The sequence below is a fragment of the Phocoena phocoena genome, chromosome 11 (assembly GCF_963924675.1).
Source record: "Phocoena phocoena chromosome 11, mPhoPho1.1, whole genome shotgun sequence".
Lineage (NCBI taxonomy): Eukaryota > Metazoa > Chordata > Mammalia > Artiodactyla > Phocoenidae > Phocoena > Phocoena phocoena.
Window position 1 is genome coordinate 63,746,932 of NC_089229.1, and position 26,195 is coordinate 63,773,126.

A 26,195-nucleotide genomic window follows, 5' to 3' on the forward strand; every position below is an offset into this window, starting at 1 on the left:
TTTTATTTATTTATTTTTTTGCGGTACGTGGGCCTCTCACTGCTGTGGCCTCTCCCGTTGCAGAGCACAGGCTCTGGACGCGCAGGCTCAGCGGCCATGGCCCACGGGCCCAGCCGCTTTGCGGCATGTGGCATCTTCCCGGACTGGGACATGAACCCGTGTCCCCTGCCTCGGCAGGCGGACTCTCAACCACTGTGCCACCAGGGAAGCCCTGCTGAAGTATTTTAAAGCAAATCTTAGACCTTATTTCATTTAACCTACCACTTCTGCATGCATCTCTAAAAATTATGGAAATTTTCTTACATAACCACACTACCATTATCACACTTAATAAAATTAATAATAATTTATTGGTATTATCTAATAACTAGTCCATATTCAAATTTCCCTGGTTATCTTCAAAATGTTTTACATTGGTTTGTTTGAACCAGGATCCAAACAACATCTGCTGTTACATTTAGTAGTTAGTCTCCAAAATCTCTTCTAACCTAGAGCTGTCCACCTTTCCCACCTTTTCCACCCATCTCACCATTGACTTGTTGCAGAAACAAGATAATTTGTGCTGTAGAATGTCCTACACTCTGCAGTTGTCTGTTTTCCTCCTCATGATGTCATCTGACGTCACAGAAGTTGAAGTTGTCAGACTAAACGGAAGTTGGCTCTAAAGGCTTAATTAGATTCAGCACAACTGTTTCTGCTAGATCACTGCATAGGTGATGCTGTGTACATCTTACTGGATCACATCTTAGGTTCACAGGGTGTGATTGTCCCACTTTTAGTGATGCTATGATTGACTAGTGAGTTCAGATGGCAACAGCCTATCCTTCCATTAAAACATTCCCCATCAATATTTTATCTGGGTTTTCATCCACTGATAATCTTTGCCTTAACAAATTATTTCATTAGAGGATATAAAGGGTGATTTTTCTGACTCTATTATTACTTCCACATTTACAAGCTGGCATTACTCTGTAAAGAATGATTTTCTCTGGTTAACTAGGGCCATTTGGTCACCTTGAAATACAATTTGTACAGGAAATGCAGGACAAATGCTCAATTCTTTATTTGACTATATGATTGCCAGTGTATAGAATATGCAGTTGGTGCCCCAGTTATTTCCAATGGTGCAATGGTATCAGATGATTATTTTTAATTCACTTTTATCTTTTTTTAATTTTCTTTTGCTTTTTGGGGATAACTTTATGAACTCATGAGTTTATACTGTTAAAATTAACATATTATAACTGTATTATGACATGATCAGTGATATGTATTACAATAAGATCACTCCAGCTGTTGTATGGAGACTGAACTGGAGAGGGGTAAGAGTGAGTGAATGTAGAGGAAATCTAGAAGGGCACTGAGGTTTTCCAGGCAAGGGATGATGTACTTATTAGAGTGGAGGCAATAGAGATGAAGAGAAAAGAATAATATTTGAGAGATATTTAGGAGGTAGACTTGGCAGGACTTAATAATTCTATGGTGTTCAGAAAAGGAGATGGAGATGTCAAGAGTAATTCTTGTTTCTGATTTGAGAAACCAGATGTGTGCTGCTCTATTTACTGAGCAAGAGAAACTTGTAGGAGGTGCATATTTTTGAGACGATAACTAGTTCAATTTGGGATACATGTGAGAAACCCAGCCAGAGACTGGAAGTTTACTATAAGATCTGGATCTAAAAGATGTCAAGCAAGACAGGAATAAAGACGCAGATGTAGAGAATGGACTTGAGGACACGAGATGGGGAAAGGTAAGCTGGGACGAAATGAGAGAGTAGCACTGACATATATACACTACCAAATGTAAAATAGATAGCTAGTGGGAAGCAGCTGCATAGCACAGGGAGATCAGCTTGGTGCTTTGTGACCACCTAGAGGGGTGGGATAGGGAGGGTGGGAGGGAGATGCAAGAGGGAGGGGATATGGGGATATATGTATATGTATAGCTGATTCAATTTGTTATACAGCAGAAACTAACACACCATTGTAAAGCAATTATACTCCAATAAAGATGTTTTAAAAAATTTAAAAAAGAAGAAGATGTCAAGGAGCCATCGGCATATAGAAAGGATCTGCAGCGTTGGGAATGAACACTTACCAGACACTAGGGCAAGATCCATAGAATAAAATTAGGAAAAAGTCTAGGACCGAACCTTGAGGAACTCCAACATTTAAAGATTAGAAGAGGAAGAACCAGCAGAAACTGAGAAGAAACAAAAAAAGTAGGAGGGAAACAGAAAACAGAGAACTTTTGAAGCCAACGGCACAAAGCGTCTCAAGAAAGAGATAACCGGGCTTCCCTGGTGGCGCAGTGGTTGAGAGTCCGCCTGCCGACGCAGGGGACACGGGTTCGTGCCCCGGTCCGGGAAGATCCCACATGCCGCGTAGCAGCTGGGCCCATGAGCCATGGCCACTGGGCCTGCGCGTCCGGAGCCTGTGCTCCGCAACGGGAGAGGCCACAGAAGTGAGAGGCCCGCGTACCGCAAAAAAAAAGAAAGAAAGAGATAACAGTCAACTGTGACAAAGCTTATCACAGGTCAACAAGAACCAAAAAGTGTCCAATGGATTTAGCAACAAATGGAGAGGGCATTTGGTTTCAAGAAGTGGTAGGAGCAGAATCCAGACTGAAATGCATTTAGGGATAAATAGGAGGTGAAGAAGTAGAAAAATTGTTAGACAACTCCCTTGTTTCCTACATAAGTTAGATACATGGGGTCATGCAATGGATTCTACAAGGCTCCTCCCCATACACACACAGAAACACATGCCATTCTCAAAACTATATACTTGTACTTGTTTTATTACTTTGATTGGACCAGAAGATTCTAGAGAAAAGAGACCATGTTACTACCTCTGAATTCTCCATGCTACACTGGATGGTCCAGGGCTTATTGCAGACAGCAAGTAAATGCTTATTGAATAAGTAAGGTAAAATACTTTATTAAATACCTTTAAATTATTAACCATGATAATAGTTATGAAAATATGCACAGACAGAAATCATTCATTTAATTCAACAAACATGTATATGATGTTTACCATATGCTAGGCAATCTGTGACTAGGATTCACATTTTAATGAAGAGGAGATGTAGACACCCAAATAAATAATTTAAATTTCACAAATATTATGAAAGAAAAAATGTTTTATCCTAACTTTATTGTGGACAAGAAAGAATACATTAGTAGAATATTTATACATGTATACTGATGTAAGTTAAAGAATTTGGCAGTAAATATTAAAAAATGATCTAGTAGGACTTCCCTGGTGGTGCAGTGGTTAAGAATCCACCTGCCAATACAGGGGACACAGGTTCAATCCCTGGTCCGGGAAGATCCCACAGGCCGCAGAGCAACTAAGCCCGTGTGCCACAACTACTGAGCCTGCACTCTAGAGCCCACGAGCCACAACTACTGAAGCTCACCCGCCTATACCCCATGCTCTGCAACAAGAGAAGCCACTGCAATGAGAAGCCTTTGCACCTCAATGAAAAGTAACCTCTCCTCGCTGCAACTAGAGAAAGCCTGCACACAGCAACAAAGACCCAATGCAGCCAAAATTAAATAAAAGTTTTTAAAAAATGATCTAGTAAAAAAATTTTTTTTGCTTCCCATAGCTTGTATGCTATTAAGTCAGATAATCAGGAACAAAAAGAATAGATTATTATTTCCCCTCCTCTCCCATTTATATATTTAAGATTAACAGTGCTCACATAGTCTATTTCTGACCTAGATCTTATTGTTACTTATGTCGAAGGGGAGGGAAAAAAATCCCAATTTTCATGAATGCTTCTGAGATAGAATTACAAAGTATCAATTGCATGAGCCCTCCTCTCTTTTATTTAATCCTCTGTAAATTGCAGTAAAGAACTGAGACTATTGGGGAAATGACATATTGCTTTCATATTGTAAAGAAAATAAAATTCAAGACTGCACCTCTTATTCCAAAAAAGGAGATTTGTACACTTTACCATGGTCCAGTTGTGTGTAATTTATTTCTTTATTAAACTTTTGAAAGAAGTATTTTCAATGAGCTACTTATTAATCCTTATACTTCCCTATGCCATTTAATTCTTACTTTTGTTAAATGTATTTCCTGGTTCAGTAAAAAGTATTCAAGTCATCCTTAACCCTTCTGTCTCTTTACTGAAATATACTTTTATTTGCTAAAGGTATAGAGACAAGATAATGAAAATTATTTTTCCTGTAAAATATGAAAGAAGTAGATAAAATTATTTGTATGTCGGGTCTCATTTTTTTCTAGGGATGACTACCGCAGCAAATTTGAACAAGTAAAGCAGAGCTGTGGCTCTCAGGCTAGAAAAATCCATGGTCGCCACTGTCACACCACAACCTGCAGCAGCTGTCTCAAGTCCCTCCCTCCCACACCCAAGCACTGACTGCCAGCCCAGCAGGAATGAATGGGCTCTGCAGAGCACTATAAATGGTGCTGCAGACGCTGAAAATCTGTTGCTAAAAACCAAAAGAAAAAATTATCCACCAAAATACAAATTTTCAACTTCGGTGGCAATAACAACCTTCTTTACCTATGAAATTTCATTAGCAACGTCAAATGGTACCCAGTCAGAGTCATATTCCGCATACCACATCCTTGTTGGTAATGGAACCTTTCTAAATAGCAAAAGAATGTTACTGCAATCCATTTCCTAGGGCTGAAAGCAAAGCCTTTTGTCCCAAGAGGCAATTGAGCAACCACCAGAGTCTCTAGTTGAATAGCAACAGTATGAGGCTGGCTACAATTCCCACAGTTAAAAGCCTAATCTTAGAGAAGGAGAATTTACTGAATTCGCATAAGAGCTACATAAAAAAGAAATGCAGTTATTGAGCTGACATCTACACGGTCGTCTGAGACATCTACACGGTCGTCTGAGACAATATTACAAAATGGTTTTCTTTTTTACACTATACAGCGCTCCTCGTTTTTAATTTTCTTTCCGGAAGAGAGAACAATGAAGAATATAACTGCATGCACAGGTAGTACTAGCTTCTGAACTCAGTTCTTTCTCTTTGTATTTTCTCAATTCTATATTAGGCAATATGATTCATTTTAAGGAACAATACACTACATAAAATATATTACATAGACTTCTGGTAAAGGAATATTTCTAGCAGACTAAGTATGGTATGTTCATTAGATCTTAATTATCTTCATGTTAGAACTACTTGTGTGCTTCCATATTTAGTATGATTATTCTTTCCATCTTCTGTTTTTGTGTAACTATTAGGGAGAGGGTTGCAAAAGAAGGTCTGAAAATAAATTACTTGAACCTGAGAAACCATTTTGGATGGTCCTATTATTGAATTTTTTTTAATTAAAAAAAATTACATTTACCCAAGCCATTTTAAGCAACATTCCCATCTTCTCTTCTACTTTATTTTTAAAGCAATTAGAGATGTTGAATCCTCACCGAATGCAGTTTAGTATTCTTTGAGGGAGGGGCTGGGAATAATTTTCCATTAAATATCTCATCTCAAATTCTGCGATTACATGTTGGGTAAAAAACTCTTACATTGGTAATTTTAACTGTAGTTTGAGGTTTAAACAACATAAAACCATCCAACTCTAGTTCTCTTTCTTCCCTCCCCTCACCCCTTCCCAACCCCACCCCATAATGGATGTTCGGCTGACTGTTTTTGCACGGTCTCTTTGTCTGAAGGATGCAGTCTATGGATGCTAGGGAAAAAGGGGTGGGTGAGAGATTACCTCATCCCATGTCGCTTGCACCAATCACCACTCTTCTGTCGTGGCTTCTCTGGGCAGATTGAGGGGTCTGGACCAACAGGAAAAGGCCCCAGCCCATCCCCATGGTGACCGAGTTGTATATAGGGAGCCGCATCCGCCCATGTGCCGCAGGTTCTCTTACATCGACCGCCTAAGAGTCGCGCTGTAAGAAGCAACAACCTCTCCTCCTCCTCTCCGCCATCTGCTCGGCAGCCACAAAACAGCAACTATGGTAAGAATGTTTTCTCCGGCTTTGTGACCGTTGGGTGGGGTCAGCTTCCCCGGGTCTACTTGGAAAATCTTCTTCCTTTACAACTCGTTTGGATCAGTGTAGCTTTACGCTTTATTTGCAAGGTTGAGATTTGCCCCAAATCCTTGAGCCCGGCCGCCGCCGCAGTGCGGGGTGCAGGAGCCCAGCCAGAACTGCGTCCAGGGCGCAGCGGAACAGTGAGAGAGAACAAAGGCGGCGCGGAGGGAGTTTTTGTTATCCGAGCCCTTCGTTGCAGCAAGCAGCTCATGGGGCAGGGAAGGCGATATTGGCGTCGCCTGCTCGGCCCCTGTGTGTGCGCACGGTATTCGTGTGACTCGAAGAGCCCTTCCTCGCGTTGTTCCCCAGGGACAGGGAGAGGAGGAGTCGACCAAAAAGTCGGGGGTCGGTGGGTGTTGCTGGGAAGAAGAGGGGGAGAGAAGGAAAGGGACAAAGCGGAGCTTCGGGTTAATATAAAAAGATCCCTCGCCAGTTCGTTGACGTTTTAGAAAGATACCCATGTATTAACGGGGAAAATGGTTAGTTTCTGTTGGAACCCGTGGCGGCCGGCGTCAAGGCGGCGCAGGGGCGGAGTTGTTTGTTTCTTGCTTCTCTGGCCTTGGAACCACAGGGCGGGGTTCGCCCTCACTAAGCCTCCTCTGTCAGGAGAAGACTTTTAATAAGCCTTTCATCATTGCAGACGCCGTAGGCGTTAAAAGGTTTTTCATTCACTGTTAAAACTTAGATGAAATTTTTTTTTCTTAAGGAGCAAAATCACAATTCACTTGACAAGCCCTTTAATGTCTGGTGTGGGGCCGCCCAGCCCTGACTGACTCGTGTATGTCCGTCTTGGCCGCACGTTCAGCGAGAGAGAAAGCCGATTTTGTGAGCCAGGGTGCTGTATTGCGGAGGACCCAGGGAAACGCCCTTCCCTCCGCCCCCCCCGCCCCCATTTGTCAGTGAATAGACAACGGATAGACAAAGGAAGCTGTAGCCATAGAAGCCAGAGAGAAGACACTCTCTGTTGAATGTAATGAGTATGAATATTCTGTATTCTGTGGTGGTTACAGAATCTCAGAATGAAAATACTATTTTATTGTTTTAAATAATATTTCATTATCCTTTCACTGGGCTTTTATTCCTTGTCTGGTAGCTTCTCATGTGCTATTTATTTGTAATTTAGGAACCGTTGTTTTAAAGATACTAATAATTTTTCAGTTTTTTGCAGTGGAGAAGATTCTGGGAAAACTTTTTTTTTTTTTTTAAGAAATGAAAATGCTGCAGACAAAGAAGACATACTCTTGTGCAGCTGTCTTTTGTTCTAGTGCATCTTCATTAATTCATTTCAATGTAGGCATATGGTCCCAGGCTGGGTCAGAGGAGGAAAACTGGCAGAATAGCACAATGAGATCATGTAGGCAGTTGCTGGAAATAGAGCTTGCTCTGTTAAATAATGTAGCAGACAGTACAGGCTGGCACCAGGCACAGCAAATGCAGCAATGCAGCAATGCAGAAGGCATTCCTTGTTTAGCTTCTAATCCGCTAGTACTGATGGATTCTGCAGAAAGACTGCAAAAGGGTGTGGCTTCCAGCCTCAGCTGCAGTACAGATGTCCATGTTGGAATACCAAGTCCTATTTAGCAGAAATGCTCATCTTTATTTAAAGGGAAAGGAGGCAGTAATATTGATTACAGTTAATTACTGATTGAATTTACTTCATTTTACAAATTCTGTGCTTTGAATATTTTTTAAATATGAGAAATCTTCTATTCAAGCCTGGCTTTTGGAACAATGGGCTTGCACCATGTGCTAAACAGTGCAACGTTATTCTTCAGACCACACGCATCTGCAGCATTTACAGCAGGTGGTTTTCCTTAACTGCTTCTATTGTGTTATGAATATGACCTCAAATAAATTTGAAGAATACTTCTATATTTCTTAGTTTTAGGAATTTACTGAAAACTGAAAATGCTAATACAACTAATTTTACAGTTTTTTTCTGTTCCTTCCCACAGCGTGAGTGCATCTCCATCCACGTTGGCCAGGCTGGTGTCCAGATCGGCAATGCCTGCTGGGAGCTCTACTGCCTGGAACACGGCATCCAGCCTGATGGCCAGATGCCAAGTGACAAGACTATTGGGGGAGGAGATGACTCCTTCAACACCTTCTTCAGTGAGACAGGCGCTGGCAAACATGTGCCCAGGGCAGTGTTTGTAGACCTGGAACCCACGGTCATTGGTGAGTTGACCTCAGTAATCCCAATGAGATCCTGGAGGTATGGGACAGAAGGTGTGTCCTGGGGGCTCCACTGATGCCCTGGGGTCGAGCAGACTTGTGCAGGTTGTTAGTGATGGGTGGCTGCTTCGTTTTCCTTTTCCAGATGAAGTTCGCACTGGCACCTACCGCCAGCTCTTCCACCCTGAGCAGCTCATCACAGGCAAGGAAGATGCTGCCAATAACTATGCCCGAGGTCACTACACCATTGGCAAGGAGATCATTGACCTCGTCTTGGACCGAATTCGGAAACTGGTATGTTTATTCTCAAGAATAAAGTAAATTAATGAACCTAAGGGAGATATTTGGAATATGCTCTTTTTTTCACACAGAATTGAAATGTAATAGTGAGGTTAATTACTCCTTTAAAGTTTTTTTAAAGTTCAATTAAAATATGAACTATTGATGTCATTTTATAAATGGATATATTTTTAATAAAGTAAGGCTGAGTAATTTAAGGAAGGTCTACATTTTTAAAAAAGTGTTTCTTGTCAGAATACAACCTAAATCTTTGGAGTTAATATGAAAAGTGAAAATATTTATTATGATTACTATGAGGGTATCACAAAGAGTAATACTATATTTTTTCTATTCTTCTTTTGTAACAGGCTGACCAGTGCACAGGTCTTCAGGGCTTCTTGGTTTTCCACAGCTTTGGCGGGGGAACTGGTTCCGGATTCACCTCCCTGCTGATGGAACGTCTCTCTGTCGATTATGGCAAGAAGTCCAAGCTGGAGTTCTCCATTTACCCAGCCCCTCAGGTTTCCACAGCTGTAGTTGAGCCCTACAACTCCATCCTCACCACTCACACCACCCTGGAGCACTCTGATTGTGCCTTCATGGTAGACAATGAGGCCATCTATGACATCTGTCGTAGAAACCTCGATATTGAGCGCCCAACATATACTAACCTGAATAGGTTGATAGGTCAAATTGTGTCCTCCATCACTGCTTCCCTGCGATTTGATGGAGCCCTGAATGTTGATCTGACAGAATTCCAGACCAACCTGGTGCCCTATCCTCGCATCCACTTCCCTCTGGCCACATATGCCCCTGTCATCTCTGCTGAGAAAGCCTACCATGAACAGCTTTCCGTAGCAGAGATCACCAATGCTTGCTTTGAGCCAGCCAACCAGATGGTGAAATGCGACCCTCGCCATGGTAAATACATGGCTTGCTGCCTGTTGTACCGTGGCGATGTGGTTCCCAAAGATGTCAATGCTGCCATTGCCACCATCAAGACCAAGCGTACCATCCAGTTTGTGGACTGGTGCCCCACTGGCTTCAAAGTTGGCATTAATTACCAGCCTCCCACTGTGGTACCTGGTGGAGACCTGGCCAAAGTACAGCGAGCTGTGTGCATGCTGAGCAACACCACAGCCATCGCTGAGGCCTGGGCTCGCTTGGACCACAAGTTTGACCTGATGTATGCCAAGCGTGCCTTTGTTCACTGGTACGTGGGTGAGGGCATGGAGGAAGGAGAGTTTTCTGAGGCCCGTGAGGACATGGCTGCCCTTGAGAAGGATTATGAGGAGGTTGGTGTGGATTCTGTTGAAGGAGAGGGAGAGGAAGAAGGAGAGGAATACTAAAGTTAAAATGTCACAAAGGTGCTGCTTTTACAGGGAAGCTTATTCTGTTTTAAACATTGAAAAGTTGTGGTCTGATCAGTTAATTTGTATGTAGCAGTGTATACTCTCATGTACAATTACTGACCTATGCTTTCAAACACGACGCTTTGTTATAGATGCAAGCTATCCATTTCTCTGATGGGTTTGAATAAAGTATTCCCTGTCTTAAATGAGCTCAGTTTTGTGCCTTCTATGTGGGTGTCTGAAAATTTTCATCTCTTCAGTAGACTGAGAAGAAAGAATAACTAACTATTGACTGTGGTTTATTCATATTCTATGCAATGATTTATTTTTTAATTTTACATTGTCTTAGTATATTATAAAACTTATTTATAAAATATAACATGCATATCTAAAGATTACTATTAGATGTAAATCAACCGTACTTCAATTTTAAAAATCGATTAATAAAAAAGGCGGTAGGGCTTCCCTGGTGGCGCAGTGGTTGAGAGTCCGCCTGCCGATGCAGGGGACACGGGTTTGTGCCCCGGTCCGGGAGGACACCATGTGCCACGGAGCGGCTGGGCCCGTGGGCCATGGCCGCTGAGCCTGCGTGTCCAGAGCCTGTTCTCCGCAGCGGGAGAGGCCACAGCAGCGAGAGGCCCACGCACCACAAAAAAAAAAAAAGGCAGTAAAGATTACCATTAGATAACATCCATGCTACTTTTAAGTTTTGACTCCATTATAATAGTTACTTAAATTGCTAGTACTTTGAGAATTGATATTTGCTAATACACAACCAAAATCTGGTTGACTGCTGAGTCTCATACAACCAACATAAAATGGTAAATATTCCAAATGCATCATCAGGTCTTATAAGCTTATTTTCATGCACCTCATCTCCTTGGCAAGTGTCTAGTGCCATCATGCTTCCTCTGCCTTGGGTTCTCAAAAGTAGTCTGTTCTCTCCAAGCAATTTCCTACTATGCTAGACCTAGTTTTTTACTTTCTTCTCTCCAAAGTTATTTTCAGCTGAATATCACACTGGAAAAGGCTGATACACTTATTCACTCTAATGTGTTAGTTATATGTCTGAACTTTAACTCTCCAAGGATATTCTTATTTTAATATGGGCCAATAACTTCAAAGAACAAAACTCTAACAGTGTAATAGTAGGCATCAACAACCAACACAGTGAATTAAACAGTTTTGGACCAAGGGGTTTTGTCAACAATAGAGTTCAGCTGCCAGTCCAAATGACCAAAAGGCTAAGAACCCAAGAACAGCCATCACATTACCTTGTTCTGGGATAATACCCAGTGATGATGAAAAGATTTTTTTGGTATTAACTGCCTATTTAATTTTTTTTTCCTTGGCACTGCCAACTAAGGGGTGTAATAGAATTGTAGTACTGGAATCTGAGTTTAACGTAAATTAATGGAGATAATGAAGAAGAAATAAGCCAAGGTCAGCTAATTTGAGGAACTTGCCTGGTGGTGCAGTGGATGAGACTCCACGCTCCTAATGCAGGAACCTGGGTTTGATCCCTGGTCAGGGAACTAGATTCCCACATGCATGCTGCAACTAAGAGTTCACATGCCACAACTAAGGAGCTGGCGAACCGCAACTAAGGAGCCCACCTGCTGCAACTAAGAACAGGTGCAACCAAATAAATAAATATTTTTTAAAGAAAAAGATCAACTAATTTGAAAGCCAATTCAGAATTGCTCAGTACTTTTAACTAAAGCTAATGCAAACAGATCTGATGCACAAAAGTAAAAGGTCTTGCTCATTCAGATAAAAAACAATGTGGAGGGACTTCCCTGGTGGTCCAGTGGTTAAGACTCCATGCTTCCACTGCAGAGGGCACGGGTTCAATCGCTGGTTGGGGAACTAAGATTCCACATGCTGCACGGCACGGTCCCCCCAAAAATTTGGCAACTAGATCAAATGTCAGTTTCTTAATGTACATTCCCAGCACACAGCAAAATATAAGGGATACGGTAGATGTACAATGGTTATTGGTTGAATGAGTAAAACGTAGGATAAAAGAAATACAAATATAAAAATCAGAAGTTAAATAAAAGCCCTATGATCCTAATCTCAATTGTAAATATCAGTGTGAATTTGTTATATATTCTCTATTATGAAAGAAAAAAAAAACATTTTATAGCTTTGTCCACTGAAAATGCCTAGAACCAATGTAACAGTAGTATCCCCAGCACTCAGATGGTGGTCGCTTAATATCATTTCTCACTGAAAGGAAGCAGGACATTTTAGAGAAATGACTAATTCCAAGCCTGGAGCAGGAAATATACAAGTTTAGCCCAAGTATTTTCTCATTCCAGAAAGCAAGGAAGATATAAAAGACTAAAGTCAAATCAAAGGGACACAGGAGTCAGGTTGAAGGGGCTCTCATTGATGGTACAATATAAGTATTGAAAACAATACTGACTGCAATATATTGAACCATACAAAATTTGTTAAAATCCATGAGATCATAATGGCTTTGTTTAGTTTAAAAAAGAACGTAGGGCTTCCCTGGTGGTGCAGTGGTTGACAGTCCGCCTGCCGATGCAGAGGACACGGGTTCGTGACCCGGTCCGGGAAGATCCCACATGCCGCGGAGCAGCTGGGCCCGTGAGCCATGGCCGCTGAGCCTGCGCGTCCGGAGCCTGTGCTCCGCAACGGGAGAGACCACAACAGTGAGAGGCCCGTGTACCGCAAAAAAAAAAAAAAAAAAAAAGAATGTAAAAATTACTAAAAACATTAAATAGAATGACCATATGATCCAGAAATTCCATTTCTGGGTAAATACCCAAAAGAACTGAAAGTAGGGACTCAGATATTTGTACACCTATGCTCATAGCAGCATTATTCACAATAGCCAAAAGGTGGAAGCAACCCTAATGTCCATCAATTGATGAATGAATAAACAAAATGTAATACATATAATGGAATATTATTCAGCCTTAAAGAAGGAAATTTTGACACATGCTATAACATGGATGAACTTTGAGGACATCATTCATAAGCCAGACACAAAAGGACAAATATTGTCTCATTCTAATTATGAGGTAACTAGAATAGTCAAATTCATAGAGACAGAAAATAGAATAGGAGTTCCCAGGGGCTGGGGGGAAGCATATAATGGGAAGTTATTGTTTACTAGATACAGTGTTTCATCTGTTTGGAATGATGAATAGTGGTGATGGTTGCACAGTGATGTGAATGTACTTAACTACTGAATTGAACCTAGGGGCAGGACAGGAATAAAGACGCAGACATAGAGAATGGACCTGAGGACACGGGGAGGGCGAAGGATTAGTTGGGTTGAAATGAGAGAGTGGCACTGACATATATACACTACCAAATGTAAAATAGATAGTTAGTGGGAAGCAGCCGCATAGCACAGGGAGATCAGCTCAGTGCTTTGTGACCACCTAGAGGGGTGGGATAGGGAGTGTGGGAGGGAGACACAAGAGGGAGGAGATATGGGGATATATGTATATGTATAGCTGATTCAATTCGTTATACAGCAGAAACTAACACAACAATGTAAAGCAATTATACTCCAATAAAGATGTTAAATAAATAAATAAAATGATGATAATAATAAAAAATGGGTTAAAATGGAAGCAACAGGGATATATTTTACAGCACAGGGAAATATAGCCATTATTTTGTAATAACTTTTTTTTTTTTTGGCTGCGTTGGGTCTTCACTGCGGTGCGCAGGCTCATTGTGGTGGCTTCTCCTGTTGCCGAGCACGGGCTCTAGGCACACGGGCTTCAGTAGTTGTGGCTTGCGGGCTCTAGAGCACAGGCTCAGTAGCTGTGGCGCACGGGCCTAGCTGCTCCGCAGCATGTTGGATCTTCCCAGACCAGGGCTCAAACCCGTGTCTCCTGCATTGGCAGGTGGATTCTTAACCACTGTGCCACCGGGGAAGCCCTGTAATAACTTTTTAATTTTTATTTTTTAAGTATAATTAATTTACAATATATTTTGTAATAACTTTAAATGAAGTATAATCTATAAAAATATTGAATCACTATGTGGTACACCTGAAACTTGTATAATATTGTAAATTCAACTATACTTCAGTTTTTTAAAAAGGTTAAAATGGTAAATTTTATGTTTGCATATCTTACTACAATTAAACAATGGAAGCATAAATCAAAAAAAATTTTTTTAAATTACCTGTAGGTAGGGACTTCCCTGGTGGCGCAGTGGTTGAGAGTCCACCTGCTGATGCAGGGGACACGGGTTCGTGCCCCGGTCCGTGAAAGATCCCACATGCTGCGGAGCGGTTGGGCCCGTGAGCCATGGCTGCTGAGCCTGTGCGTCCGGAGCCTGTGCTCTGCAACGGGAGAGGTCACAACAGTGAGAGGCCCGCCTACAGCAAAAAAAAAAAAAAAAATTACCTGTAGGGGAAGGGAATATGGTCTAACCAGACTTCTTTGGTATTTGTTGTATCATTTGACTGTAGAAACATGTGACTGTATTATGTATCATACAAAAGAATTAAATCACGGTGGAAAAAATATCTAATAATTAAAAGCAAAATGAAACCAGTGAATCTAACCAAATATGAAGTTGGTGGCTTAATTACAAACTGGAAAATTATTTCAAGTGACTTAAAAACATAGTAATTTGGGAATTCTCTGGAGGTTCAGTGGTTGGGACTCTGTGATTTCACTGCTGAGGGCCCAGGTTCGATCCCCAGTCGGTGACCTGAAATCCCACAAGCTGCGGGAGGTGCGGGGGGGGGGGGGGGGGGGCAGCCAAAAAAAAAAGAAAGTAATTTGGTTGTATATCCATAGTAAGTATATAGCCTAAGGAAGAAAAGGAACTCCAAAAAACCAAGCTGTTTTCAGTAATCATGTAGTTATTAATAATACTGATATTGTTATTTTGAAACTATTACATATTAGAATAAATGAAATAATTCATTAATGTTATTAGTAAACAAAAACCTTAAAAGTTATTATAATTATATGATATATGTTCAAGAAAATAGAGATATGAGGAACAATCCAAATCAAAATTCTAGAGATGAAAAATATATCTGAGGTTTAAAAAAAATACTAAATGGGGTGAACAGGGGACTTCCTTGGCGGCCCAGTGGTTAAGACTCCATGCTTCCACTGCAGGGGGCACAGGTTTGATCCCTGGTCAGGGAGTCGGGGAACTAAGATCCCACATGCCACACAGTGAGGCAAGAAAAAAAAAGGGATGAACAGTAGATTAGACCACAGAAGAAAAGATTAATGAATTGAAGACATAACAAAAAAAGTATCCAAAATGAAAAAAATGAAACACAGAACAACAAAAACTGAGGAAAAAAATGAACAAATATATGGATACTAAATAGAACGTAAGCAGGAGCACATTGATGATGACACAGCATTTTTTTTTTTTTTTGCGTACGCGGGCCTCTCACTGCTGTGGCCCCTCCCGTTGCGGAGCACAGGCTCCGGACGCGCAGGCTCAGCGTCCATGGCTCACGGGCCTAGCCGCTCCGCGGCATGTGGGATCCTCCCAGACTGGGGCACGAACCCGTGTCCCCTGCATCGGCAGGCGGACTCTCAACCACTGCGCCACCAGGGAAGCCCAGATTTTAAACTTTTGGCTTTTATATTTTCTCAATTACAAACTACTTTCAACATAAAATACACTGCTACAAATAAATTTTAAATAAATTTTATATATTTATAAGGAAATATTTTTAGGATTAGAATTTAAATAACTGTAAAACACTTTTTTAATATATCATTTATTTTACTTTATTTTATATTTTTAATTTAATTTTATTTTTTGCCACACAGCTTGTGGGATCTTACTTCCTCAACCAGGATTGAACCACCAGGGAATTCCCTGTTTTACTTTATTTTTAATTGTGATAAAATACGCATAGAATAAATTTACTATCTTAACCATTATTTAAGTGTACAGTTCAGTAGTGTTAAGTGCATTCACATTGTTGTGCGACCAATCTCCTGAATTCTTTTCACCTTGAAAAACTAAAACTCTATACCCATTGAACAATAATTCCCCACTCCACCCTCCCCTAGCCTCTGGCAACCACTGTAATAGAGAACAAATCTGACTCCATATTGGATCTGTTTCTTTTACTTTACCCTTTGTATTATATTATTTTTTCTATAAGTTAAGAATGTTGGGCTTCCCTGGTGGTGCAGTGGTTAAGAATCCGCCTGCTAATGCAGGGGACACGGGTTCGATCCCTGGTCTGGGAAGATCCCACATGCCATGGAGCAACTAAGCCTGTGTGCCACAACTACTGAGCCTGCACTGTAGAGCCCGTGAGCCACAACTACTGAAGCCCGCGTGCCTAGAGCCTGTGCTCTGCAACAAGAGAAGCCATCCAGTGAGAAGCCTGCACACCACAATGAAGAGTAGACCCCGCTTGCCGCAACTAGAGAAAAGCCCATGTGCAGCAACGAAGACCCAATGCAGCCAAAAAAAAAAAAAAATGTTGCGGGAATTCCCTGGCTGTCCAGTGGTTAGGACTCTGCATTTTCACTGCCAAGAGCATGGGTTCAATCCCTAGTCAGGGAACTAAGATCCCACAAACAAACAAACAAAAAAAAGAATGTTGCCTATAGCCTGAAATATACAGGAGAGCCCATTCTCAATGCTCTTACTTACAAAGGTATAAATCTTTTCTATTCCTATAGAGATAAAAAGTTTCAGAACAAAATATACAAGTAGTTCATACAACTCAATAACAAAAACAATCCAATCAAAAAATGGGCAGAAGACCTAAATAGACATTTCTCCAAAGAAGACATACAGACGGTCAACAGGCACATGAAAAGATGCTCAACATCACTACTTATTAGAGAAATGCAAGTCAAAACTACAATGAGGTACCACCTCACACCAGTCAGAATGGCCACCATTAAAAAGTTTACAAATAACAAATGCTGGAGAGGGCGTGAAGAAAAGGGAACCCTCCTATGCTGTTGGTGGGAATGTAAATTGGTACAGTCACTATGGAAAACAGTATGGAGGGTCCTTAAAAAACTAAAAATAGAGGTGCCATACAATCCAGCAATCCCACTCCTGAGCATATATCTGGAGAAAACTCTAATTCGAAAAGACACACGCACTGCAATGTTCATAGCCACACTATTTACAATAGCCAAGGCATGGAAGCAAGCTAAATGTCCATTGACAGACGAATGGATAAAGAAGATATAGTGTATATATACACAGTGGAATACTACTCAGCCATAAAAAAGAATGAAATAGTGTCATTTGCATCAACATGGATGGACCTAGAGATTATCATACTAAGAGATGTTAAGTCAGAAAGAGAAAGACAGGGGAATTCCCTGGCCGTCCATTGGTTAGGACTCTGCGCTTCCACGGCCAAGGGTCCAGGTTTGATCCCTGGTCAGGGAACTAAGATCCCACATGCCACGTGGCATGACCAAAAATAAAAACAGTTTTTAAAAAAAGTGAAAAAAAATAACAAAGAGAAACACAAAAACCAAGTGATGTCACTTATATGTGGAATCTAAAATATGATACAAATGAAGTTATTTATGAAACAGAAACAGACTCACAGACATAGAAAGCAAACTGATGGTTACCAAAGGGGAAAGGAGGTGGGGGAGTGATAAATTAGGAGTTTGGGGTTGGCAGATACAAAGTATTACATATAAAATAGATAAACAATGAGGTCCTACTCTATATAGCACAGGGAACTATATTCAGTATCCCATAATAAACCATAATGAAAAAGAATATATACATATAAGTAAATTACTTGCTGTACACCAGAAACTAACACAACATTGTAAATCACCTATACTTCAATTAAAAAATTAAGAAGTTGCATAACAGAGGAATAATAGTTGTCTTGTCAGAGGTTTATAGGAAAATTGTGATCAGACCTATGTGGACAGTTGCAACAACAAAGGATTATGGCACCGAGAAGTTTGCAGCAACCAACCACACCCCCTCCCCTTTTAGTATAAAAGAAGCTTGAATTCTAACTGGGGGAAAGTGGTTCTTTGGGACACTCGTCCACCATCTTCTCAGTCTGCTGGGTTTCTGAATAAAGTCGCTATTCCTTGCACCAAAGTGTCTCTTGATTTATTGGCCTGTGGTATGGCAAGGAGTATAAGCTTAGACTCAGTAACACCATTTATTCCACTTTCTGTCTCTTAATTTGTCTATTCTAAGTACCTCAAATAGTAGAATAAGACAGTATTTGTCTTTTTGTGAATAGCTTATTTCACTTAGCATAACAACCTCAAGGTTCGTCCATGTTATAATATAGTCAACATTTCCTTCCTTTTCAAAATTTCTTTCCTTTTTAAGGCTGAATAATATTCCATTATATGTATAAACTACATTTTGTTTATCCATTCATTCATTGATGGACATTAGGGTTGCTTCCACATTTTGGCTATTGTGAATAATGCTGTCATGAAATGGGTATATAATATCTCTTTCAGACCCTGATTTCAATTTTTTGAGTTTTATACTCAGAAGTGGATTTGCTGGATCATAATATATGGTAATTCTATGTTTAATTTTTTTTGAGGAATTGCCACACTATTTTCCATAGAGACTAAACCATTTTACATTCCCACCAACAGTGTATAAAATTTCCATTTTCTGTATGTATCCTTTTTTTTCTTGGTTGCACTGCTCGGCTTGCAGAATCTCAGTTCCCCGACCAGGGATTGAACCTGGGCCACAGCAGTGAAAGCACGAAATCCTAACCACTAGACCACCAGAGAACTCCCCTTGTTTTTCTTTTTTTTTTTTTTTTACAGTAGCCATTCTAGTGGGTGTTAGGTGGTATCTCACTGTGATTTTGATTTGCATTTCCCAAATGATTACTGATGTTTAGCATCTCTTAATGTACTTATTGGCCATTTGGGTATCTTCTTTGGAGAAATGTCTATTCAAGTCCTTTGCTCACTCTTAAATTGTGTTGTTAGTATTAAAACACATTTATTGGGACTTCCCTCGTGGCAGAGTGGTTAAGAATCTGCCTGCCAGTGCAAGGGACACAGGTTCAAGCCCTAGTCTGGGAAGATACCCACATGTTGTGGAGCAACTAAACCCGTGTGCCACAACTACTGAGCTTGCACTCTAGAGCCCATGAGCCACAACTACTGAGCCCGCATGCCACAGCTACCGAAGCCCACATGCCTAGACCCTGTGCTCCACAGCAAGAGAAGCCACTGCAATGAGAAGCCCACGCACCACAGCAAAGTGTAGCCCCCACTCACTGCAACTGCAGAAAGCCTTGGTGCGGCAGCGAAGACCCAACACAGTCAAAAATAAATAAATTAATTAATTAATTAAAAATAAAACCCACACATTTATCTTGGAACTTCCCTGATGGTGCAGTGGTTAAGACTCTGAGCTCCCAATGCAGGGGGCTCAGTTTCGATCCCTGGTCAGGGAACTAGATCCCACATGCATGCCTCAACTAAGAGTTCGCATGCCACAACTAAGGAGCCCACGAGCCACAACTAAGGAGCCCCCATGACGCAGTGCAACCAAATAGATAAATATTTTTTAAAAACCACATTTATCTTGCTATTTAATCTATGAGGTTATAATAAACTTGAGAAAATCAAAATGTAAAAAATTGACAGCAAAAAGAATATTTTGAGACCATTATATAAATTTTATAATTATATTGTATGTAACAATTTCTTCATATTAAAAAGTATGGTGCTCATCCTATCCTTTTCTCTATCTTTAATTGGAATGTAACTCTTGGCCTTGAGACAACATATGTTTTGTACTTTTTTAATCAAATGTATGGAAAGGATATATCTCAATGTAAGAATTTCTATCTTATTTATATAATGTTAAGAATTTTTATCAGAATGGATATTGAATTTTATTAAATGTGTTTCCAGTAATATTTGGAGGCTGACATGATTTTTCTCCTTCAGCACATTATAATGAATTATTCTAAAAGCTTTTCTAATGCTGAGTCATCACTGCATTTCCAATACAAAAAACTTGGTCATGGTGATTATTCATTCTTCTAATGTGCTACCAGATTCTATCTGATGATGTGAATTTTCACTCCCACCAGCAATGTTTTGGAGTTTTATATTATTTTTAATATAAGTTCACTAGAGTCCTGAGAATGGGCTGAAGGTGAAATATTTTCTCCCTGGATTTTTACCAGTCTCACATGTTTCCGACTATCACCTTGTGCCACCAAACCTTGATTGGTGTTTCTAATTGTCCTCCTTCCAGGGAGGGATTTTGCAGCTTTTTAGCTAAAAGGAAGGTCTGTGTGTGAGTATCTCTCACACTCATACATTGTCCTCTACTATCTTTTTATTTAGGTTAGGAATGTGGGAGGTTGTGGGCAGGGGGAAGGAGGAATGGGAAGACTTCACTGTCTTTGAAATGAGAGTTTCCTTTTACTTTCTTCTATTGTCTCTGAGAGCTTTGGGTCTGGAGGCCTGACCACCAGGCCATCAGCTGCCTGAGTCTAAAGCCTGGAGATGGTGGATAATCCCCAAGCCACAGAATTTTTGTCTCTGGAGAACTGCCTTCTTCAAAGAGGAGGTAGGGGGAAGTGAATTGGTTATTAGTTTCCGAGTTTTGCCAAATAAAGTAGAATCTAAGAAGAAAAAAAAACCATATGAGTCATATTATGTATTTTTCAATATAGACTGTACATCACACTAGAGTACATTCTAGGAAAAAAAAGTGTAATTCCACCAGAAGCCTATATCGTGCAGTCCAGGTAAGTAGGCCTTTGATAACCTAGCTTTGTTCAGTGTTAGAACTTAGAGCATCTAAAGCAGGAGGTCATTCTCAATGACTACAGGTAGTGAGAGTAGATATCGTCTTGTTTCCAATCTTAGAGAATGTTTACTATTTATTAGGCATGATGTTAGCTGTCAGTTTTTCATATATGCTCTTTATCAGGTTAAAGTTTCTTTCTATTCCTAATTTGCTGAGAAGTTTTATTTTTATAAGTAGATATTGGATTTTGTCAAAAATTTTTTCTGAAATGATCACATGGGTTTTTTCCCTTTATCCTACTAATATGGTGAACTGGGTTCATTGCCTTTTGAATATGAAACCAACCTTGCATTTCTGGGATACACTATACTTGGTTTTTATATATATATATATATATATATATATATTTTTTTTTTTTTTTTTTTTTTTTTTTTTTTTTTTCTGTACGCGGGCCTCTCGCTGTTATGGCCTCTCCCACTGCGGAGCAGAAGCTCCGGACGCACAGGCTCAGCGGCCATGGCTCACGGGCCCAGCTGCTCCGCGGCATGTGGGATCCTCCCGGACCGGGGCACGAACCCGTGTCCCCTGCATCGGCAGGCGGACTCTCAACCACTGCGCCACCAAGGAAGCCCTTGGTTTATATTTTAAAGCTGAGATTCTTAACCTAGGACTCTGGAAAACAGATATTTTAGGGACTTGCCTGACGGTCCTGTGGCTAAGACTCCGTGCTCCCAATGCAGGGGGCCTGGGTTCAATCCCTGGTCAAGGAACTAGATCCCACATGCCTCAACTAAGAGTTCGCATGCCGCAACAAAAGATTCTGCACGCGGCAACGAAGATCCCATGTGTCACAACTAAGACCCATTGTAGCCAAATAAATAAATAAATATTTTAGAAACAAAAAAACAAACGAACAGGGGCTTCCCTAGTGGCGCAGTGGTTGAGAGTCCGCCTGCCAATGCGGGGGACGCGGGTTCGTGCCCCGGTCCCGGAAGATCCCACATGCTGCGGAGCGGCTGGGCCTGTGAGCCATGGCCGCTGAGCCTGCGCGTCCGGAGCCTGTGCTCCGCAATGGGAGAGGCCACAACAGCGGGAGGCCCGCGTACCACAAAAAAAAAAAAAAAAAAAAAAAAATCGAACAAACAAAACATAGGTACTTCATAAAGGATTCTCGGGGTTGGTGAACTCCCTGATGTTGTATGCAAAATTCTGTGTGAATACATTCATGGTAGACCATCGCCAAAGATATCCACTAACTGTTTCTCTCATCCCTGTAGGTACATGCTATGTCTCCCATCAAGAGGTGGAGTCTATTCCTCTCTCCTTAAAACTCAGTTGGCCTTATGACTGCTTTGACTAATAGAATGTGACAGAAGAGAAGCTACACCAGATCTAGGTCAAGCCCTTAAGAAGTCTGTCAGCTTGTTTTCATTCAGAGAGGTCATGTGGAAAAAAACCAGGCCACCCCATCCAACAGCAAGCACAAAGACCCCAAACATGGGAATGTGACTGTCCTCGGCATTGCAGCACCAGCTGAAATCCCAGCTGAATGCAATTACATGAGTTAACCAGATGACACCACATGGTACAGAACTGTCCAAAACCCACGTAACCATAAAAAAAAATAATTGTTGTTTTAAGTCAATAAGTTTTGGGGTAGTTTGTTACACAGCAATAGGTATCTGATACAGGGCTTACCCACACATCTGGAGAGAAAATATACAGTTTTTTTGTTTGTTTTTATTTCTTTTTGGCTGTGTTGGGTCTTCATTGCTGCACACAGGCTTTCTTTAGTTGCAGCAAGCGGGGCCTACTCTTTGTTGCGGTGCACGGGCTTCTCATTGTGGTGGCTTCTCTTGTTGTGGAGCACGGGCTCTAGGCTCCTATCGAGTAACAGGCATAATGAATCAGAAGGGTCCAAGGTAGTACGGCAAAGAGAAGCTAACCCTGGAAAAAGGAGCTTGAAGAGATCAGGTGAGGTACCCAGATAGTTCAAAGAGAATACATCAGGGACCCAGGCAAGGCCTGCTAGGCAGATTGGCTCCCGTGTTAGGCATTATTTAGGGAAACAACAGCTAAATGTCCTTTAAGTGTCCAGGATGTTGAAGGCCAAGATATCCAAGGTCTGACCTAGAAAGGAAGGACAAACCCAGGACTCTGGGTGGCATTCATAGAAATCCTTGCTGCAGCATATCACAGAAGGAATGACCCAGCCCAGTGACAATATACAAGAAAGCAAACCAAATGAGTTACATACTGGAACTCATGGGGAAACCCTTGATGAAGGAAACACAAGAAAACAAGGTGAGAACCAAGGAAGCTGATCAGTTGTAATGCCGTAATGGAAAGATTAGAGCAACAAGCAGTTGAAGAGATGAAGTGAGGGTCAGGAATATGGGTGCAGCCAAGATAGGTTCTACTAGAAGAGATCTCTCATGAGGTTTCAGTCACGCTGTTGGCCAGGGCTGCAGTCTAATCTGAAGACTCAACTGAGGGAGAATTCTATTCCAAGCTCACTCCCATGGTTGTTGGCAGAATTTAGTATCTGGACAGCTGTTCAATCGAGGGCCTCAGTTCCTTGCTGCCTGTTAGCTGGAGACCTCCTGCATGGGCCTCTTCAAAGGGCAGCACAACCTGGCAATTGGCTTCCCTCAGAGCAAGGGAGCAAGAGAGAAAAAGAGAGCCCTTAAAACAGAACCCACAGTCTTTTTCCAAATTAACCTCAGAAACAACATCTTATTACTTTTGCTGTAGTCTGTTAGAAGTGACTCACTAGGCCCAACCTACTGTCAAGGGAAGAACACAGGACATGAATACTAGAAGAAGGGGTACAATGGAGGCCCCATCTTAGAGGCTGTGTATCATATTACTCAGATCTAAAAACTCTATCCTTATATTTAATTGTCACAAATATCAAATTTCTGGCAGTGGTGATCTGACTGGCCCAGTTGGGGTTAGAATTTTTCCTTTGGGTCTGTTAGCCTTGGCCAGATGGGGCAAGATCATGTAATACATTTTATTATTTTTAGACACTTCTAGAGAATAGGAAATTATTGTAGGCTTGTTAGTCACATGAAAATTTGTTACAAAGATACACTATCAAGCTATTATTACAACTATATATAAACCTAAAAAGATTACTTGAGATTTAGTATTGGGAAATCAAGCTAAGGAATGTTTTCACTCAGTCTCATGATGATTGCCTTATTCTCTAGAGCTAAAGGGAGAGAGTGAGCCATCATTTTATCACCTGCAGAGACAATTTAATGGGACAATTTAGACACATCTTGTCTAAGTCAAATTAGAAGACTCTCAGAATTATGAAGGAAGTAGTGGGGGAGAGAGTAAAGAAAACAGATATAGCAGAAATAAGACCAACAAAAGGAGAGATTTTTAAAGAAAAATTCACTTGATGTCCTTGAAAGTCAAGGCGTCTCAAAGGTAAATAGAAAATCATCTTTGCTGACACTGACATAATATTTACATAAAGGCAAATAACTTAAGGTAGGCTCTGAGTATCACTGCTTTGCTTCGATTGTCTTATTTTTAAAGTTATTCTGTAGGGAGTTCTGCTCTCGGTAATGGTGGAGTTTCTTGCAGACCAAGACTACAGCAAAAAACAACTGGAAAATATGAACAAAATTTAAAATTAAAAAAATCGATTTGTAGATATCAGAGAGGTACCAAGGCAGCAAGGACTTGAGGGGCTAAAATCTCAGACAGAAAAGGAGTTCTAAGAGATAAGCCTGACATTCAGTGCTTCTTTTCCCCTTAAGGCATCACTGATTCAAAAGTAGTAACGAAAGTTTGAGAAGCTGAGCAAAAAGCAGTAGCTAAATGGCTGAAAAACTAAACTGGTCTTCCTGTAGTCTTACAGAACTTGTGGGGGGGAAAAAACCTGGAGGTTCAGGACCTAAGAAGATAGAGGAAACCTGGCAATCACTCCTTACTTTTAGTTGAAACCCTCAAAGGCCTACACCTAAGGAGAGACCAGCTCCTATAAATACTAAAGCTCACCTTCTCATTACAAAATCCCTGGCTTGATTAAGAGAGTCTAAGCTTACCCTAACTGACTGTCAGAAGCAAAAACAAACCCTTGCAAGAAGAAGACTACACCATTCAGGGCTTCAAATTATCTCTTTAATTTTTCATAAACCATTTTCAGTATTAAACAAAAAATTACTAGTATTCCAGACAAGATCAAATGACAAAAACTGAAGAGATATCAGAGAAGAGAAACAGATCCACAGAAGAGCCAGATACTGGAATTATCAGACTTGAACTTTAAAATAACCATAATGAATAGGTTTGAGAAATTAAATGACAAGATGGAGAAATTCCATAGAGGAAACTGTATGAAATATGAAATGGAAATTCTAGAACTGAAAAAAAATCACATTTAAGAACTCAACAGTGCTTAACAGCACACTGCACACAAATAAAAAGATAATTAGTGAACTAGAAGACAGGTCAGAAAAATCATCTAGACTGAAGCTCACAGAGATAAAAAAGAAAAAGAATGGGAATTCCCTGGTGGCCCAGCGGTTAGGACTCCTTGCTTCCACTGCAGGGTGCCTGGCTTCAATACCTGGTTGGGGAACTAAGATCCTGCAAGCTGCGCAAAGGAACAACAGTAAGGCTAACAGTTGGCTTCTCAACAAAGTGAGGAAAGCCAAAGATAATGGAATGACACATTCAAAGTGTTGCAAGATAATAACTGCCAAGCTAGAATTCTATACTCAATAAAAAATGTCCTTCAAAAATAAAGACAAGTAAAAGAGAAGAAGACAAATTAAATACATTTTCAGACAAACAAAAACTGAGAGAACTTGCCACTGACAGACCTGAATTAAAGGAATACTAAAGGGAATTCTTCGAATAAAAGGAAACTAATCCTAAGTGGAAGCACAGATAAGCAAGAAGAAATTTAGCAATAAAAAGGGTAAATAAGAAGGTAAATCCTGAAGAATATTGAGCTGACATTTAAGGATATATGAGAACAGGTAAAAATAAAGAATTTATGGAATGAAAAGCTATGATCTTCCAGGAAAACAATTTGCAGATGAATTAAAGGAGAGAATGTTTACTGTCCAGATCTGAATTGTGGCTGGAAAATTAAGCAGAAGGACTATCTCAAAGCAAAGACCTTAAATACAAACAGAAATCATGATGGAAAATACAAGACTTAGAGGATAGATCCAGGAGACCTAATACGCAAATACTGGCAGTTCCAGAAGAGAAAAGAGAACAACAGATGGCAAAACTTTAAAAAATACTATAGATTGCAAATATTTTGTATACAAAAATATACAAAGGCTCAAAAGAGTGCGCGTCCGTCAGGTGCTCGCGTGGGGCTGGTACGGCGCTGCTCAGGGCTGCAAGAACCTGGTAGCACGGCTGCAGCCTTGGCGAGGCCGGGAGGAACCGAGCGGTGGGACGGGCCGAGGACTGAGCTAACTGGACAATGGCAGTTAAGTAGGTTTTGGAAAATGTCTGAAGTTTAGTGAACTGCATCTACATTCTGCCTTTTCCCCATCCTTTACAAAAGATTAATGGGATGTTTGAGAAGAGAGCTGTATTAAAAGAAGAGTGTTACAA

The 26,195-nt window shown here is 40.7% G+C and overlaps 1 protein-coding gene across 1 annotated transcript; it reads left to right on the forward strand.

Moving 5' to 3' along the window:
- The first annotated feature begins 5,625 nt into the window (after positions 1-5,625).
- Positions 5,626-10,060, forward strand: LOC136131134 (tubulin alpha-1A chain). Its single transcript, XM_065887869.1, has 4 exons — positions 5,626-5,973; positions 8,004-8,226; positions 8,369-8,517; positions 8,871-10,060. The coding sequence occupies exons 1-4, from the start codon at positions 5,971-5,973 to the stop codon at positions 9,849-9,851; spliced, it is 1,356 nt and encodes a 451-aa protein (XP_065743941.1). The 5' UTR covers positions 5,626-5,970; the 3' UTR covers positions 9,852-10,060.
- The last annotated feature ends 16,135 nt before the right edge of the window (positions 10,061-26,195 follow it).